The sequence below is a fragment of the Embiotoca jacksoni genome, unplaced genomic scaffold (genome assembly GCF_022577435.1).
Source record: "Embiotoca jacksoni isolate LCO1_2020_lvr unplaced genomic scaffold, fEmbJac1.0.p SCAF_81, whole genome shotgun sequence".
NCBI classification, from domain to species: Eukaryota; Metazoa; Chordata; class Actinopteri; family Embiotocidae; genus Embiotoca; species Embiotoca jacksoni.
Genome location: NW_027185438.1, coordinates 159875 through 179174, shown reverse-complemented (window position 1 = coordinate 179174; position 19300 = coordinate 159875). Strand labels below are relative to the sequence as shown.

Sequence of the window (19300 nt, the reverse complement as noted above, 5' to 3'; positions counted from 1 at the left end):
ATTAGTTTGAACTACGTTAGATTTGATAAAGATTAGTTATATACATCAATAAATTAGTTTGAACTACGTTAGTTTTGATACAGATTAGGTTCATATATAAATAAATTAGTTTGAACTAGGTTGTTTACATCCACTGGAGATCACAGGCCTGATCCAAACCATTAGACGTCGTGTTCATGGCCTGCGTGCTTCAAACAAAAGTTCAGATCAGAAGTATAATGAGGCACTTCCAAGTCGTGGTTTATTTTCTCTGATCAAAGAAAGTAGACAGACTAGAGTCCTTTTATTTAGATAACATATAATCTCTCATCTTCGCTTTCTGTGACGCATGAAGCAGCTCCTGTCATCATTCAGCCCTTCGCTACATACAGTGTCTGTAATACAGCAACGTCTTCAACAGGATGTGAGGCTGAGCAGGAAACATCCAAACACAACAGTCCAACATATGACAACAACTCTGAGTGGAGGCAGAATGAGATTAAGAGCAGAGTCCATGTTGAAAGGCTCTGTTGAATGTTTCATACAGTTTGAACGTGATAAAAATATACACATGAACATCTGGAATGAGTCTTCCAATTCTTCTGATGGACGACGGTAGCTGTTCAATAATTCATCTTGAAGTTGACATATACATCAGATCTATTTTAGAGTTCATGAAGACCTGCAGAGTGAGACCGGACCATTTTGGGAGTGTACCTGTTCTACCATCTTCCCACCTCACAAGAACATGGGCAGCATGCAGTGGAGGGTCTGAAGGCTTCAGTCTGGCTGAGCTTTAAACACTGAAACAGGAGGAGACTGAGCAGCTCCATTAAAGTAGAAGTGGAACACAGCATGGTCCAGACTGGACTGTTGTCGGACTCATCAGCTGAAGATCCACAGTTCCTTAATGCACCATGATTTCTGTTGGTTTTTCCTACCAATAAGTACCGAGACAGATTTTCATGTTTAATGTCTGCTGCAGTTATTTGTACACTGACTTCTCTCTGTGCTGCAGATGTTTCACAGGATGTTCAAACTGAGATGAGGAGGCATTTATTATAATATTTCAATCTAACACATGAACAAACCACATTTCTGTCTGGATCTGAACCTGAGTTGGTTCATGCCAATCAAATCGTTTAGTCAGCTCCTCACAGCCGTCCATGCAGAAGAGTTTTTGAGTCCGACAATGGTTCTGTTCACATGAAATCCATTCATGAACCTTTTCCAAAAGGAAACATATGTTTGCTGCTAAATAAAGCTGCTGCTGTCTCCAACATGATTTTAACAGTTCATCGAAAGAGATGATTTCATTATGAATAAAAACAACTGAATATGATGTTATCGTGAATATAAAACTAGCCAATAGGAGCAGTGTTTACTTCCTATACGTCAGACTGGTTGATTAGATATGAGCAGATTTATTTGTCCTTCCATCATCATACCTGGATTTAATTTCATACATGATGTCCTGACAGAGTGGTTCTGATGGTGTTCTCCCTGTGTGACTCTGGATCTTGTCTCGTGTTTGATGGAGCCGGGTTTGGATCAGCTGGTCGGTCCTACAGGTCAGGACTGAGGATGAAGTGTTGTGCGGCACCGCGGCCTCACAGAAGGTTCTGCTGGAAGGCAGTTCTGTGTGGAGTTTTCCCGTCATCCTGATGGTCAGGTGATCTGGAGCTCAACACTGACACTGTGTGTGTGTGTGTGTGTGTGTGTGTGTGTGTGTGTGTGTGTGTGTGTGTGTGTGTGTGAGGACAGTCACTCAGTCAGCAGCTCTGTCTGATGGATGGAAAGATGGTTAAGAGCATCAGAGGACACTGTTGGAGGACACACTGTTGGAGGACACAATGTCTCCTGGATATGAAGTCTCTGCTGTCTGTTACTGTCCCGTCTGCTGAGTCAGCGGGTTACCTGGACTCACCTATGACAGAATCACTGAACCTCAGAGACAATAGAACCGAGGCGATGAGGACCGACGTCTTCATGTCTGTCAAACTGAACCTCAGAGTCCAGAGTTATTATGTTGGCATAGAGGAGGACGGGAGACGAGGAGGAGGATGGGGGAGACAAGGAGGAGGACGGGAGAAGAGGAGGAGGAGGACGGGAGACGAGGAGGTGGGGGAACGGGAGACGAGGAGGTGGGGGAGAACAGGGGAGACAAGGAGGAGGGGGACGGGAGACGAGGAGGTGGGGGATGGGAGACGAGGAGGTGGGGGACGGGAGACGAGGAGGAGGAGGACGGGAGACGAGGAGGAGGGGGACGGGAGACAAGGAGGAGGAGGACGGGAGATGAGGAGGAGGGGGACGGGAGACGAGGAGGTGGGGGAAGGGAGACGAGGAGGTGGGGGGACGGGAGAGGAGGTGGGGGAACGGGGGAGACGAGGAGGAGGTGGACGGGAGATGAGGAGGTGGGGGACAGGAGACAAGGAGGAGGAGGATGGGAGACGAGGAGGTGGGGGGACGAGGACAGTCCATCCCAGGAGTCTAGGCAGTAAACACGTCAGTCAGGTCCCTGTGTTGGTTAGTTGGTTAGTCCAGAGTCCGACCCAGAGTCCAGAGTCCAGAGTCCGATGCCGCCTGAACCACCACTGAGGGTCATTTGGTGAAGGCTGCCACCACGGCCCACAGTAGCTCGTTGGACCCGGTCTTCAGACTCTCCCCCTCCGGCTCCAGCTCCAGCAGCTGCCTCACTCTCTTCATGGCCAGGTCGTACTGCTCGTCCAGCAGCGGGGCGAAGGCGTTCTCCAGGACGTCCGAGGAGTGAGCTAAGAAAATGAGAGCGAGCAGCCGCTTGTCCATTCGGTGGGGGTCGTTCACCCACTTGTCCAGAACCGCCTCCTGGACTTTCTTGATGAGGCGCTGCTTGATGGTGTTGTTGGTCAGAGGATGCGTAGTCATATCGAACAGCAGGAAGTTCTGCTTCTCCGTCGTCAGGACGCCTTTCTCCACCAAGTTCTTGGCCAGACGTTCTCGAACGTTCCTCAGCTGGTAGTGGAGCTTCAGAGGGTTCCACGTCTCTCCTGCAGACCATAAACACAGACAGTTAGTGATGTCATCTGGTGACATCATCTACATCGATGACCAGGTGATGTGACATAGACACAAGAACACAGAGCTGTCCTCTCAAATGCTGCACACACACACACACACACACACACACACACACACACACACACACACACACACACACATTGGACTGATGATGTCAGGTGATGAAGTCAGCCTGACATCAGAACTCTTCTAAAGTTTCAGACTGACGTCTTCAAACAACGTGATGAGAATCTCATTATAGAAGCAGTACCAGTGGTTCCCTTTTACAGAAGCAGTACCAGTGGTTCCCTTTTACAGAAGCAGTACCAGTGGTTCCCTTTTACAGAAGCAGTACCAGTGGTTCCCTTTTACAGAAGCAGTACCAGTGGTTCCATTTTATAGAAGCAGTACCAGTGGTTCCCTTTTACAGAAGCAGTACCAGTGGTTCCCTTTTACAGAAGCAGTACCAGTGGTTCCATTTTATAGAAGCAGTACCAGTGGTTCCCTTTTACAGAAGCAGTACCAGTGGTTCCCTTTTACAGAAGCAGTACCAGTGGTTCCATTTTACAGAAGCAGTACCAGTGGTTCCCTTTTACAGAAGCAGTACCAGTGGTTCCCTTTTACAGAAGCAGTACCAGTGGTTCCATTTTATAGAAGCAGTACCAGTGGTTCCCTTTTACAGAAGCAGTACCAGTGGTTCCCTTTTACAGAAGCAGTACCAGTGGTTCCCTTTTACAGAAGCAGTACCAGTGGTTCCCTTTTATAGAAACAGTACCAGTGGTTCCCTTTTACAGAAGCAGTACCAGTGGTTCCCTTTTACAGAAGCAGTACCAGTGGTTCCCTTTTATAGAAACAGTACCAGTGGTTCCCTTTTACAGAAGCAGTACCAGTGGTTCCATTTTATAGAAGCAGTACCAGTGGTTCCCTTTTACAGAAGCAGTACCAGTGGTTCCCTTTTATAGAAACAGTACCAGTGGTTCCCTTTTACAGAAGCAGTACCAGTGGTTCCATTTTATAGAAGCAGTACCAGTGGTTCCCTTTTACAGAAGCAGTACCAGTGGTTCCCTTTTATAGAAACAGTACCACTACATCCCAGCCCCTCCCTCCACTCTGCTTCTACCAATCAGCTTGTTGCTCCTCACTGAGTTAAACACTCTACTAAACCAGGACTGTTTGCTGTCCTGACTCCTAAATGGTAGAATGAGCTCCAACGACATCAGGAAGCAGAAACTCTGAACATCTTCCACCACAAACTAAAAACACACCTCCTCCTCCTTTACCTTGAACAGTAGAACTTTAGTATCTTAAAATAGAACTTACTGATAGAACTTTGTAGTTTGGCTTTCTGGAAGAAATTGTATTTTCTTGATTCTTGTTCTGGTTTTGAACCCTCATGGTTGAAATGAACTGATTGTAAGTCTTTGGATAAAAGAGTCAGATAAATGTAATGTAATGTAAAGTACCAGTGGTTCCCTTTTATAGAAACAGTACCAGTGGTTCTGTGGATCCGATGACGAGGCAGAACTCACCACTCAGCAGTTCGATCCAGCTCTGCACCGTCTCTGGAGGCTGAGTGTCTTTGATGTGTTTTAAAGCTTCATCCAGAAGGACATCACCTGTCGGAGCATCGGACTTACAGATCACCTGTAAACCAGAACACACGTTACAAGGAGAACTTCTCACATCATCCTAACAAAGCCTCTCTGAGATTTTCTAGAACCACAGCATCGTAACAGAACCTCTGTCCAGACGTTCTGAGTTGGTTCTACTATGTAAACAGACCTGACATGAGTCGTGGTTTGTATAAATAAATCAGAGTTGATGAATTTTTGTTGTTTACGAAAATAAAAAGAAAACTTTGCCTCTAATCAAATTCATTGGATTTCTCGATACCCTTGTGAGAACAGAACCACTGAAGGTTCCTGGTACGGTGACCATGTTGTCCAGGTTCCTGAACAGGATGATGGTGACAGTGAAAACCTAAAGTCCTGTCTCTGAACTCTGTCCCTAGAAACGGTGGGACCACCATGGTTCCTACCTTCCTGGTCAGCAGACCTTTTCTTCTCATGCCACAAGCCTCCAGCTGAAGACGTCCTCTCAGGGCCAGCTCGATCAGCATGCACCCCCGCAGCCCCGACGAGATGCAGTCGTTCCAGAAGGAGGTGTAGCCCTGCGTCATGGAAACACAGCATCAGGACCGGAACATCAGAACATCACATCATAGGACCAGAAGAAATCCTGTTGGTCAACATGACTGACTCAACCAGTCAAACTAAACTAAACAGGGCCACTCCCAGGGGTCTTCAGTACTTCCAGTTGGACTTAGTACCATGTTGTATGTACTGATTGGACCTAACGCTCCAGCTGGCATCACCTCTGTCTGTGACCAGTCAGCTGATCATGGACTGCATATGAACTGAAGAAGGACCCGTGGAGGTTCTGGTCACAGCCAGCTGAACAAGCCTCACTGTGGATGCTGACATATTCCTCACGGGTTGTTATGACAACAGTATGACAGAGTTGATGGTCATATGCATATCCACACTAGGAAGCAGCACCTCAGTACCTGTGAGGCACACCGGCTTCAGTTAGAACCTGAACCTACGGTTCCCTCCACCATGTCTGTCACTCATATCATACATGTAGTGAAGACTGATGGAACACAAAGGTGTTGCTATGACAACAGACAATGCTTCACACATGTTGAACCTGACACATAGAAGATCTAAACAATCAGCACATGTTTCAGTCCCTCAGTGATGTCACAGTAGGGCTGACCTTTGGGACATGAAATGTCACCACTTCATCATTTTATCCTGTCAGAGACTTTTGTGTTAAATGTGATCATAATTAGTGGATGAATTCTGGAGTGCCAGTGACCTTTGACCCCCGAGTTCTGGTTAGTTAATCCTCGAGTGTAAATGAAGAATTGTGGAGATTTCAGGTTCAAAACCTCCTGCCGCTGGCCCGCTGTCAACAGAGAGGGTTAGTTAGTGACAGTAACTACCATCTTTATAACCAGAGGGGGGTTAGTTAGTGACAGTAACTACCATCTTTATAACCAGAGGAGGGTTAGTTGGTGATAGTAACTACCATCTTTATAACCAGAGGGGGGTTAGTTAGTGACAGTAACTACCATCTTTATAACCAGAGGAGGGTTAGTTGGTGACAGTAACTACCATCTTTATAACCAGAGGGGGGTTAGTTGGTGATAGTAACTACCATCTTTATAACCAGAGGGGGGTTAGTTAGTGACAGTAACTACCATCTTTATAACCAGAGGAGGGTTAGTTGGTGACAGTAACTACCATCTTTATAACCAGAGGGGGGTTAGTTAGTGACAGTAACTACCATCTTTATAACCAGAGGAGTGTTAGTTAGTGACAGTAACTACCATCTTTATAACCAGAGGAGGGTTAGTTGGTGACAGTAACTACCATCTTTATAACCAGAGGGGGGTTAGTTAGTGACAGTAACTACCATCTTTATAACCAGAGGAGTGTTAGTTAGTGACAGTAACTACCATCTTTATAACCAGAGGGGGGTTAGTTAGTGACAGTAACTACCATCTTTATAACCAGAGGAGGGTTAGTTGGTGACAGTAACTACCATCTTTATAACCAGAGGGGGGTTAGTTAGTGACAGTAACTACCATCTTTATAACCAGAGGAGTGTTAGTTAGTGACAGTAACTACCATCTTTATAACCAGAGGAGGGTTAGTTGGTGACAGTAACTACCATCTTTATAACCAGAGGGGGGTTAGTTAGTGACAGTAACTACCATCTTTATAACCAGAGGAGGGTTAGTTGGTGACAGTAACTACCATCTTTATAACCAGAGGGGGGTTAGTTAGTGACAGTAACTACCATCTTTATAACCAGAGGGGGGTTAGTTAGTGACAGTAACTACCATCTTTATAACCAGAGGAGGGTTAGTTAGTGACAGTAACTACCATCTTTACCGAACCAGAGGAGGGTTAGTTAGTGACAGTAACTACCAGTTTTATAACCAGAGGGGGGTTAGTTAGTGACAGTAACTACCATCTTTATAACCAGAGGGGGGTTAGTAAGTGACAGTAACTACCAGTTTTATAACCAGAGGGGGGTTAGTTAGTGACAGTAACTACCATCTTTACCGAACCAGAGGAGGGTTAGTTAGTGACAGTAACTACCATCTTTACCGAACCAGAGGAGGGTTCGTTAGTGACAGTAACTACCATCTTTATAACCAGAGGAGGGTTCGTTAGTGACAGTAACTACCATCTTTATAACCAGAGGAGGGTTAGTTAGTGACAGTAACTACCATCTTTACCGAACCAGAGGAGGGTTAGTTAGTGACAGTAACTACCATCTTTATAACCAGAGGAGGGTTAGTTAGTGACAGTAACTACCATCTTTACCGAACCAGAGGACATGAGCTGCTGTGAGGCCCGTTATTGTTGTTAGCTTCAGCTAGCATTACAGCTAACCAGGACGCTAACCCAGCAGCTCTTGTAACGTCACGTTTCCTGATTATATTGAGGGTCGGATCTGCCGTTACCTCTCGGTCCTTCAGTCCTAACAACAACACTTCTTCCATCAAGGTCAGCCGGGTTTCTTTGGAGTCGCCGGTATCGTCGTCGTCCTGCTCGTCCCCCCGCCGGGGCTCGTGGTCCTCCTCGCCCGACGGATGCTCTTTATCAGCGGCGCAACGCGAGGCTTCAGTCCGCCGCTGCACGAGGCCCGAGCTCCTCTGAGTTAAGGAAGTCATGTCTGCCGGCGAACAACGACCCAAACAACTCGGCTCGGACGACGCTGCCCAAGATGTTTGTCTCGGTTACTGGTCAACCATGTAGCAGCAGCTCCAGTGTTACCGGATGACGGGCCGTGACATCTGGAGCCCCGCTCCGCTTCCTCCACGTCGTCCGCAGATCTTTAACGTCGCTCTAATATGGCGCCGTGTGGGCACTGCGGTACCGAACTTAACCAGCAGGTAGAGGCCGAGATCACCTGAACACCACGGAGACCCGAGTCAGGTCTGTTCCACATCAGCTCCTTTCAGCACCAGACCTGCTGTCACCATGTTCTACTGAAGAGCTTTAACTGGACCGGAAGTTATCAGTCACACGTATAAATAACATCAGATCATTTCTAACCAGAGACCATCTTATAATCACACAACAGACCAACAACCAACTAGAGCTGCATCTCTTCTGGGGAGGTCACAGCATTTAAAAGAGCTTTAAAAATCTCTACACATTGTCTCCCCAGGGCTTGTAAACAGCAGTACCCTAAACGACCAGCAGTGGGCGCCCTTTCACTTTTTATCTGTGGGCTATTTACACATGTAGATTTCACTACTGTACCTGTACATGTCATGAAGAATGAATTATTCTGTTTATCTATGAAGATAGATATAGACACAGATATAGATAGATAGATAGATAGATAGATAGATAGATAGATAGATAGATAGATAGATAGATAGATAGATAGATAGATACTTTATTAATCCCCAAGGGGAAATTCTTTCGCTACAGCAGCATTTATAGATACAGGAAAGAAAGAAAATAACAGTAAAAAATATTAAATATAAAAATGCACAGTATATACAATAAAATAGAATAGAATAATTAAATTAAAACTAACTAAACAATAGTGCAAAGTTTTTTTTTTATTTTTTTATATTTAAACAACCAAGAAAAACAGACAACAGACAACGGTGTTATTGTTGTGTGATGGATTTTGCCAGAGGTGAGTTATTGTACAGTCTTATTGCAGTGGACAGGAATGATCTCCTGTATCAGGAATGATCTCCTGTATCTGTCCTTGTGACAGCAGCTGGAGGAGTCTTTTGGAGAACGTCCTCCTCTGTCCCTGCAGCAGGTGGTGGAGAGGGTGGACAGGATTATCCAATATGGATAATAGTTTGTTCAGCGTCCTCCTCTCCACCACCTTTTCCAGGCTTATGTTACAGCTTTATTCCAAAATGGATTAAATTAATTTTTTTCCTCAAAATTCTACACACAATACCCCATAATGACAACTTTATTTAATTTTTTTTTACAAATCGGTTAAAAATAAAGAACGACAATATAAAAGTATTCACAGCCTTTGCTCAATACTTTGTTGAAGCACCTTTGGCAGCAGTTCCAGCCTCAAGTCTTTTTGAGTATGATGCTACAAGCTTGGCTCCTATTTCTGGGCAGTTTCTCCGATTCTTCTTTGCAGGACCTCTGAAGCTCAATCAGGTTGGATGGGGAGCATCCCATCCCAGCACAGCCATTTTCAGATCTCTCCAGAGATGTTCAATCGGGTTCAAGTCTGGGTTCTGCCTGGGCCTCTCAAAGACATTCACAGAGTTGTCCTGAAGACACTCCTTTGTTATCTTGGCTGTGTGCTTCGGGTCGTTGTCCTGTTGGAAGATGAACCTTCGCCCCAGTCTGAGGTCCAGAGTGCTCTGGAGAAGGTTTTCATCAAGGATGTCTCTGTACATCGCTGCATTCATCTTTCCCTCCATCCTGACTAGTCTCCCAGTTCCTGCTGCTGAAAAACATCCCCACAGCATGATGCTGCCACCACCATGCTTCACCGTAGAGATGGTATTGGTCAGGTGATGAGCGCTGCCTGGTTTCCTCCAAACATTACGCTTGGCATTCAGGCCAAAGAGTTCAATCTTTGTTTCATCAGACCAGAGAATTTAGTTTCTCATGGTCTGACAGTCCTTCAGGTGTCTTTTGGTAAACTCCAGGTGGGCTGTCATGAGCCTTTTACTGAGGAGTGTCTTCTGTCTGGCCACTCTACCATACAGGCCTGCTTGGTGGAGTGCTGCAGAGATGGTTGTCCTTCTGGAAGGTTCTCCTCTCTTCACAGAGCAACGTTGGAGCTCTGTCAGAGTGACCATCGGGTTCTTGGTCACCTCCCTGACTAAGGCCCTTCTCCCCCGATCGCTCAGTTTGGCCGGGCGGCCGACTCTAGGAAGAGTCCTGGTGGTTACAAACTTCTTCCATTTACGGATGATGGAGGCCACTGTGCTCATTGGGACCTTCAATGCTGCAGAAATGTTTCTGTACTCTTCCCCAGATCTGTGCCTCCATACAATCCTGTCTGAGGTCTACAGACGATTCCTTGGACTTCATGTCTTGGTTTGTGCTCTGACATGCATTTCTTCTTCCTTTAAGTTTTATGGGGGATGGCATCCAACGAAAAGTGCATTGCATCTACTGTATTGGAGTGTGGACCAGAGTTACCTATCCCTTTACAAAATAAAAAAAATAAAAAATAAAAAAAGGAGTTGTTTCAATTAGGTGCCCTAAATCTTTTTACTCAATCCTGTTTCTTTCAGGTATTGTAGTACCTTTCCTGCCCCCAAGGTCAATGCATCTTTTAAATGTACTTCCTCTACTGCCAGCCTCCTCTTCAACCGGTCTCACTTGAGTGTGAATTTCTGGCAATGACAAATGATAAACTATACAGTTTCTGCTATTTTGCAGAACTCGTATCGTCCTGTTGGTGTTTATTTATTAGTGTCACTGTTTTGTTCAGCCTTGTGTGTCCAATCCTCAGTCTGGTTCATGTGTTTTCTTCTGGATGTCCTCCCTTTGCCAACTTCTTTCTGAATAACATAAAGATGTCTTCCTGTGTCTCCTGCGTCCCAACTGTGCTGGCATTCCTGAATCATGTTTCTTTTGATTATTGATTTAGCTTCTGTTTTGCTGAATAAAATGTCTGTCTTGTTCTGACATTTCAAGGCTTGCTTTGCTAATTTATCTGCTGTTTCATTTGACCTTTGACCCTCTATGTGCCGGCACCCACGTGAATGCTACAACAATACTCAATGTTTAAGTCTGAACAGAGTTTTGTGTATTTCATTGATTAAATCCTGCCTGCTGTGAGATGTGAATGATTGTAATGACAATAATGCTGAACTGGAATCTGAACAGATGATGACCTTTCTGATCTGAACCTCCTCCACCCGCTGCAGTGCTGTTAAAATGGCCAACGTCTCCACTGTATAAACAGACAGATGGTCTGATGTTCTCCTTTTGACTTCATATTGCAAGGTTGCTATGGTGACCGGTTCTACCTGTGTTAGGATCTTTAGATCCATCTGTGTGTGCCGGGGTAAATGATTGATATGTTGTCTGTCGTCTATCCTCCACCACTCCTGCAATATTACCAACATCTTTAAGTACTTGGGTTTTGTTCAGAAAATAATGATCAGCTGACACCGAGGGAAATAACCAAGGTGGTGTTGCTGATAGCGGTACTGTAGAAGGGAATGTTATCTGATCTAATGTCATCTCTCTTGCATATTTTCCACTGCTCCATGCAAAGCAGCCCTGTTTGACCCTTTCACTCTCCCAACATGGCAGAAGCACCTTTGTGTTGGACACTCGTCTCCAGAATGTCCTTGAAGACTGGTCCAGTAGTTCAAAGTTAAGAGATTATCTCAAATGCAGCGGCGTCTCACCCTCCTCCACCTGAAGACACAGGACTTGTTCTAAAAGCATCACAACAGAGTCTCAGAGTTTGGGATTCACCACTTCCAGCTTCTTTAATGAAGTTCTTGCCACTGATCTAAATACCACACACCCATAATCCAGAACTGATCTCATCACAGCGATATCAATATTTTTCATTGCAGACCTGCTGGCTCCTCATTCTGACCCTGTTAGACACCTCATCACATTTAAAATATTCTGACATTTCATAACTATCCTCTGAATCTGCTCATTCCATGTTAACTTCTCATCGAACCACACACCTAGAAACCTACAAACTTCCACTTGTTCAATCTTTTGTCCGTACATCTTTATCTGAGCATCAACTCCTCTCTTTCTAGTAAACCAGATTGTTTTAGTTTTTCCCACAGAAAACTTGAATCCATGAATAAGACCATATTTCTACTTCATTCACAGCCTCTTGTACTTTCCCTTTAATATAGTTTATGTTCTTCCCCCTCTTCCACAATGCTCCATCATCAGCAAACAGGGATCATCCAATATCCCCGTGAACTTGAAGGAACACATCATTTATCATGATGGAGAACAGTATCGGACTGATTACACCACCCTGAGGTGTCCCGTTCTCTACCGGGTATATTCTCCATAGTGCTGTCCCAATTCTGACTTGAATAAATCTGTCAAGTAAAAAGTCTTTAATCCAATTATATACTCTGCCACCGAGTCCCATCATTTTTAATCTAATCAACAACCCCTCCTTCCAAACCATATCATACGCCTTCTCCACATCAGAAAACACCGCCATCACTGCCTCCTTATTTACCTGGGCTTTTTTTTAAATTTCTGTTTCTAAACAAATAATTGGGTCCATAGTTCCTCTACCTTTCTGAAATCCACTTTGATGAGGTGTTATAATTCCCCTGGTCTCCATATAAAATGTTAATCTGTGTTATCATCCTCTCTATAATCTGACCTACATGAGATGTTAGTGCTATGGGTCTATAATTTGTTGGGTTTGATGAGTCTTTGCCTGGTTTCCTGATTGGGATCATCACAGCTTCTTTCCATGAACTCTGCAGTCTCCCCACGTCCCAAATCTTATTATAAAACAATAATAATGTCATCATTGCTAACCTACCTACATGCTTCAGCATTATATAACATATTTCATCCTTCCCTGGCGATGTCAATCCAGCTCTTTCTATTGCTCTTTTCAACTCTTCTGAATTAAATGGGGCATCAATTGAACTGTTAGTATTGTCTCTTCTTTCCAGAATAGCAGGATGAGCTGACCGTGTCCTTTCCCTTCCTCTCTTACCTTCTGCTGTCAGGTTGGCAGAGCTGTGGATTTCTGTTAAAGCTTTTTATCATCTCTGCCCTCTCCCCATCTGACGCTGCTGTTTCCTCCCCCCTCTTCAATACTGGATCCTGCCATACTCTTCTAATTCCTCTCATGCTTCTAATCATCCCCCAAATCTCTCCCACAGGTGTTGATCTCCCAATTCTGATATAATAATTCCACCAGCTTTCCCTTTTTGCTTTCCGAATGATTCTCCGAACTCTTGCTTGCTCCACCTTGTTGCCACCTATCCCTTCAATTTGTGCCAATCTATTCACCTCTATCTTTTTACAGGGATTATAAAAATTAATAACTATGATCTCTCCTTCACTTGTCCAGATCTCCACAGTTACATATTCTAGCTCAGTCCCTATCTTTACTTCTCCAAATGTAATGTCTTCACTAATAAATGTGGCACCTCCTCCTCCTTGACCACCCTCCCTATCACACCTAACACACCTATATCCAGCTAGTCTCAAGTCCAAATTTGGTTTTAACCATGTTTCCTGTATGCATACGACATCTGGTTTACTAGAAACACTTTCAACATATTTGTTGAATTCTTGTCCATTAGCCAACAAACTCCGATCATTCCATTGTAGTATGTAAATCATTGTGTATTAAACCTATCCTATTTACTCTTGACTTGCTTGCATACTGAGATCATTTCTAACTTCCTCCCATGTTGGTCTGCTGATATCTAGGTGGTGAACTGCTGCTTTAACAATTATCTGGATTCTGTTTTTGATTTTACCTCCATTGTAACATTTACTACCCTGCTATGAAAGTGAGGAGCTTTTTGAAGTCGCTCATTATTTGTTCCTCCTCTGTCTGATGTGGGACTGCTGTGGGTTGTTTACCATTTTACTTCCATCAGTTCCTCCACTCTGGCCGAATAATGATTTTATTCTGCACCCTCCCTGCTGAATTTCCCTCTCTCCCTTTTCAATACCTCACCCATAGTAAGCCTCACTGTGCTCCCCCCCGCAGTTACAACACTTTGGTTGCTCATGTCTGCACTGTTGTACTCGTGGTCTTCTCCACCCCTTGAACACCTCCTTTTGCCTTTGCGTGCTTCAGCTGTGTGTCTGAACCTTTGGCAGTTGTAACACCTTGTAGGTTTTGGGATGAACTCCCGAACAGTAACTCAGGTAACATAAAGAGACTTTCTTTGGTCGTTCTTCCTCCTCAAAATCCAGCACAACGTAATCATGGTCTCTCCTCATCCCCTCTCGAGTTACCAGCAGCCTTCAGGCTCCTTTCAAAGTTCCTCTTTTAAGGTTAGCTTTAATTTCCTCCATCGTGACCCCAACCCCCAAATCGCTCCTTACTCCACTTACTTTCTCTTTGGATACTGTTTGTGCTCACTACTTTAAACCGCCCTATTTCTTTAATCCTGTCCGCTCGCTCTCTTTGCTCTTCATTTCTACATGCAATCAACAAATTTCCGTCATTCAAAACTTTCGCCATGAGAATATCTCCAATCTGATTTTTTAATACCGTGGTTAGCTTCACCGGGCTCATGGAGGAAACCCCTCTCTCTCCTCCAAACCTCAGAATCATTTTAAACTCCGACCCGTCTGGACCCTCTGGTCCTCCAGTACACCTGATTTTCTTCGTGCTAGTCACAACAAAATTACCACCTCTTTTTTCCCTCTTTCTCTCAATACCTCAGCTAATCTCCATGCTATCATCACTCTCCACCAAATCAGAGTCTCCCCACTCTGGTCCATTCACAACACAGCTGTGCCGACCTGCCATGATTTTCTTCAGATCACTGTTTTCCCCATTTTGGAAACTTCTCTTTTTTGACCTCCACCTGACAGATGTGCCTTTATGGCAGAATCATCTGTCAGGTTCCTCCGACTGTTTTGTTGTATAGTTTTCACTAGTGATGTTACGAGATGTGCCGACGCTTCGAAGCGTGTGTCGAGTAACGGAGGGGGCGTTTCCTCGAAGCGTGTGTCGAGTAACGGAGGGGGCGTTTCCTCGAAGCGTGTGTCGAGTAACGGAGGGGGCGTTTCCTCGAAGCGTGTGTCGAGGCTTGCTTCATTTAGGGGAGGAGCCAAAAATGATGACGTCCGAAGCCTCGCTGCCCGGCTGTACCACGTGACTGCTTCGGGAAGTGGTTCAGATTTTGCCGGGAGGTTTGACAGCAATATAAACCCCTCAGGCTCCGTTCAAAATGTGGGTTGTTGGTGGAGAGTTGTGGTCAGTTGAAAGTTTGGATAGTTTGGATAAGTTAGAGAGAGAGAGATAGTTTGGATAAGTTAGAGAGAGAGAGATAGTTTGGAGAAGGTAGAGAGAGAGAGATAGTTTGGAGAAACGTTGAAAAACAAATGTTAATGTTGACAAACTGATTATGATGTTAAAAAACAAATTATAATGTTGACGCTGTTAATGTTGATGAACTTAAATGTTAGAAAAATGATTGTAACATTGAAAAAATGATTTTATTGTTGACAAACTGATAATGTTTACAAACTGATTATAATGTTGACAAACTGATAATGATGCTGAAAACAATGTTGACAAACTGATTATAATTTTTATAAACTGATTATAATGTTGACAAACTGATTATTATGTCGGCGAACTTATGTTGACAAACTGATAATGATGTTGAAAAACTGATAATAACGTTGACTAACTGATTATATTGCTGAAAAACTGATCATAATGTTGACAAGCTGATTATAATGTTGACAAACTGATAATGATGTTGACAAACTGATCACAATGTTTACAAACTGATTATGATGTTGAAAAAGTGACAATGTTGACGAACTTAAAATGTTAAAAAAACTAATTATATTGCTGAAAAACTGATCATAATGTTGACAAGCTGATTATAATGTTGACAAACTGATAATGATGTTGACAAACTGATTATATTGTTGAAAAACTGATAATGTTGAAAAACTGATTATAATGTTGACAAACTGATAATGATGTTGACAAACTGATCACAATGTTTACAAACTGATTATGATGTTGAAAAAGTGACAATGTTGACGAACTTAAAATGTTAAAAAACTAATTATATTGTTGAAAAACTGATGTTTACAAACTGATTATGTTAAAGAACTGATTTATGATGTTGACAAACCGATAATGATGTTGAAAAACAAATTATAAAGTTGACAAATAGATTACAATGTTGACAAACGTATAATGTTAAAAAAAACTGATGTTGAAGAACTGATTATATTGTTAAAAAACTGATTATAATGTTGACAAACTGATAATGTTGAAAAACAAATATTGTTAAAAAAAACTGATTACATTGTTGAAAAACTGATAATGATGTTGACAAACTGATGATGTTGATAATCTGATAATGATGTTGACAAACTGATAATGATGTTGAAAAACAAATGTTGACAAACTGATTACAATGTTGACAAACGTATAATGTTGAAAAACTGATAATGTTGAAAAAATGATTATATAGTTGACAAACTGATCATGTTGAAAAACTGATTATAATGTTGACAAACTGATCATAATGTTTACAAACTGATTATGATGTTGAAAAAGTGACAATGTTAACAAACTTAAAATGTTAAAAAACTAATTATAATGTTGAAAAACTGATGTTGACAAACTGATTATAATGCTGAAAAACAAATTATAACGTTGAAAAACAAATTATAATGTTAAAAAACTGATATTGTTGAAAAACCGATGTTGACAAAGTGATAATGTTGACAAACTAATTATAATGTTGACAAACTAATTATAATGTTGACAAACTGATTATGTTCAAAAACCAATGCTTAAAAACTGATGAAAATGTTGACAAATGCACAATGTTCAAAAACTAATTACATTGTTGACAAACTTATTAGAACGTTGAATAACTGATTATAGTTGGATTACTGATAATAATGTTGACAAACTGATTATGATGTTAACAAACTGATTACAATGTTAAAAAACTGGTTATAATGTTAAAAAGCTGATTATATTGTTGAAAAACCGATGTTGACAAAGTGATAATGTTGACAAACTGATTATAATGTTGACAAACTGATTATAATGTTTACAAACTGAACAGGATGGCTTTCCTCACATCAGCGCAGCTGTTTCTAGCTGCCGGTGGAAGCCCCAGGGCTGCAGTTTGTTTCTCCCCCGTCAGGAGAGGCAAGAGCCGGACCGCCCACTCTGCCGCTGGTCAGCCACACGACTCCGCCACTGCCTCGAACATGCTGAGGAAAGACTGCACATCATCTGCTGGACTCATTTTGTGTAGGTGCACCGCTGCCAACGTTGAAGAGGCCCGCGGCAGCGGGGCTGCAGCCGATCACGCAGCGAGCTGCTCGAGCGCCTCAGCCTGCCTCTCTGCTTGGACCTGAAGCGCCGCCAGGAACTCCCTGTTGGCCTCGGCATGGTCCTGCTGCATAGCCGCGAGCTCCCCCAGAATCTGCCCCAGGGTGATGACTGCCATGTTTGTTTGTTGTCCGTGTGTCTTCGTGCCGGGCCCCACATTGGGTGCCAGTGACAGACATGTTGCCCTCACCATGGGTTCTTCCGGTCCAAACGAACAACAATAAGCCCAGTACAGTCGGTAGCCGTGTTTATTCAGCATAAACAATGTTCTCAGTCACTTGCGGGCTCCTGCCGGGCATTTGAGCGTACGCCACAACAGGAGTGCGAGCACCTCTGGTGACCTGCTAGTGCTTTTATATGGAGAGACAAATCAGTAATTGCCTGCAGCTGTGCTAATGAAGCCTCTTCCAGGCACAGTTCCCTGAACCACTCCCCCAATCAGTCCCTCCTGCAGCTGAGCCAAACCACACCCCGCCACAGGAAAAAAACAATGTGCTGTAAATTTGGAAACATTACTCATTAAAAATATCGATAAACATTAGGATGTGATTGCTGAGAACCATTGGAGTTTTAAAACATTAAAAACAGATTGATAGCAATAAACATCAGCATTACACTCTTTACATAAGTTAATGTTGGTCTAAAAATATATCAAATAAGGCGATAACTCGGGCTTTTCACACTAATTCTCAACTAGTAAAATGTTTTACTTTCTACACAAATTGTCACTGAGTTTATAACGTCCAGAAACCATCTGCTTTCTCCATCTGATGGGGCAGCTGTGGATCAGTTGGAAAATCAGGTTGCCCCGCAAATAATGGCAGTTCCATCCCCGGCTGCTCCTGTTCACCTGCGGAAGTGTCCTTGAGCAAAACACTGAGCACCTTCCATGGCAGCTCAATTAATGTGGAAGGGAACTAGTGTATGTAAGTGCAGAACATTTTACATGGATCACATGACCATCAAGCAGCTCTCTCTCCACAGCAATACATATCAGTATCATTAACTTGGTGTCTTCTCTCCTGTAGTTTGTGCTCTTTCCTCTGTCCGTCTCCTTGATCCTTTCAGCAGGGATCTCATGAGCTGCATCTTTCTCTCACTCCAATTGGTCAGATGGCTGCCCACCTGTGAGCTTTGTTGTCCAATGCTTTTCTTTTCTTGACCTTATTATGTAAAGTAGCCTGAGATGACTTGTGTTGAGTTGAACAAAAGTTCTTCCAAATGTCACATTTTAGGAATTTCCTAGTCGTTTGAACGTGCTTTAAATGGGCAACTCAGGTTTCCCAAATTACATATTGATTTGAAAAACTATGTGGAAGTCCACTGACAGAAAACTCTTCCAAATGACATTTAATTTCCTATCAGACACTTAAATGTTTGAACCATTTCCATATCACTGGAGTTATTTAGCTTTCTTTCATCTAATTTTGCCGTTGTCAGCTTCAGATGACATTATTTGTGTTTGACTTGTAAAATTGACATCGTACATCACAGTTGTTTGAAAGACAGCAGAACAATCACTTCACTGACCTTTGTTAGTAGGAATGTTATAACCACAACTAGCCAAACATCTTTTACAAACTGACTTTATTTAATAAAAAGAAACTTTTTTATTTAGTGTTCAAAAGAAAATTGATTGTAAACAAACTGCACTTCCCCTCGGAAATAAATCATAATTTAGCATTGTCCACCACGATAGCTGGTTGTCCTCACAATTAGACCACTTCAACACAAACATGTAACAATACAAAGCAGAAAATCTCAAAGTCCATCGATGAAAATTTGTCAACGCTTGTCCTCGTTTGCTGCTCATTCATGTCCTGTTTTGAAGGGCACTTTCACAGTGGAGCTTCTCAGGAGGTTTGTATTTCCTGGTTATTTACAGTCAGGTTACTCAGTTTGCGTATAAGGAGGTGGTTGTGGCCCTCATTTGTGGCTTTGATAATTCTCCAGGCGTCATGGTGCATGAGGCCGTCCAAAGAACAGCCGTTGATAGACAGGACTTCATCACCGACTCTGATAAGCCCAGACAGCTCTGCAGCACCTCCTGTTGGAGTGGAGTACAGTAATTCAATCTTAATGACACAAAACCTCATTTTAGTTTCTCAAAATGTCCTTTCAGAATGATAGTGATATTTCTAAGACCACTGCTTTAAAAGTGAGCTAAAGA

General features: G+C 43.1%; 2 protein-coding genes across 2 annotated transcripts in view; both read right to left on the bottom strand.

Moving 5' to 3' along the window:
* Positions 1-214: 214 nt before the first annotated feature.
* golph3a (golgi phosphoprotein 3a) lies at positions 215-8209 on the bottom strand. The gene is made up of 4 exons (XM_069139334.1): positions 7556-8209; positions 5054-5185; positions 4545-4659; positions 215-3005 (listed from the first exon to the last, which is right to left on the bottom strand). The coding sequence occupies exons 1-4, from the start codon at positions 7763-7765 to the stop codon at positions 2581-2583; spliced, it is 882 nt and encodes a 293-aa protein (XP_068995435.1). The 5' UTR covers positions 7766-8209; the 3' UTR covers positions 215-2580.
* A 10493-nt stretch (positions 8210-18702) lies between these two features.
* pdzd2 (PDZ domain containing 2) overlaps positions 18703-19300 on the bottom strand; it is a 66647-nt gene continuing 66049 nt past the window's right edge. Inside the window, exon 26 of the mRNA XM_069139351.1 lies at positions 18703-19177. Coding sequence (XP_068995452.1) covers positions 18984-19177 — 194 coding nt within the window. The 3' untranslated portion in view covers positions 18703-18983. The remainder of the gene's footprint in view (positions 19178-19300) is intronic.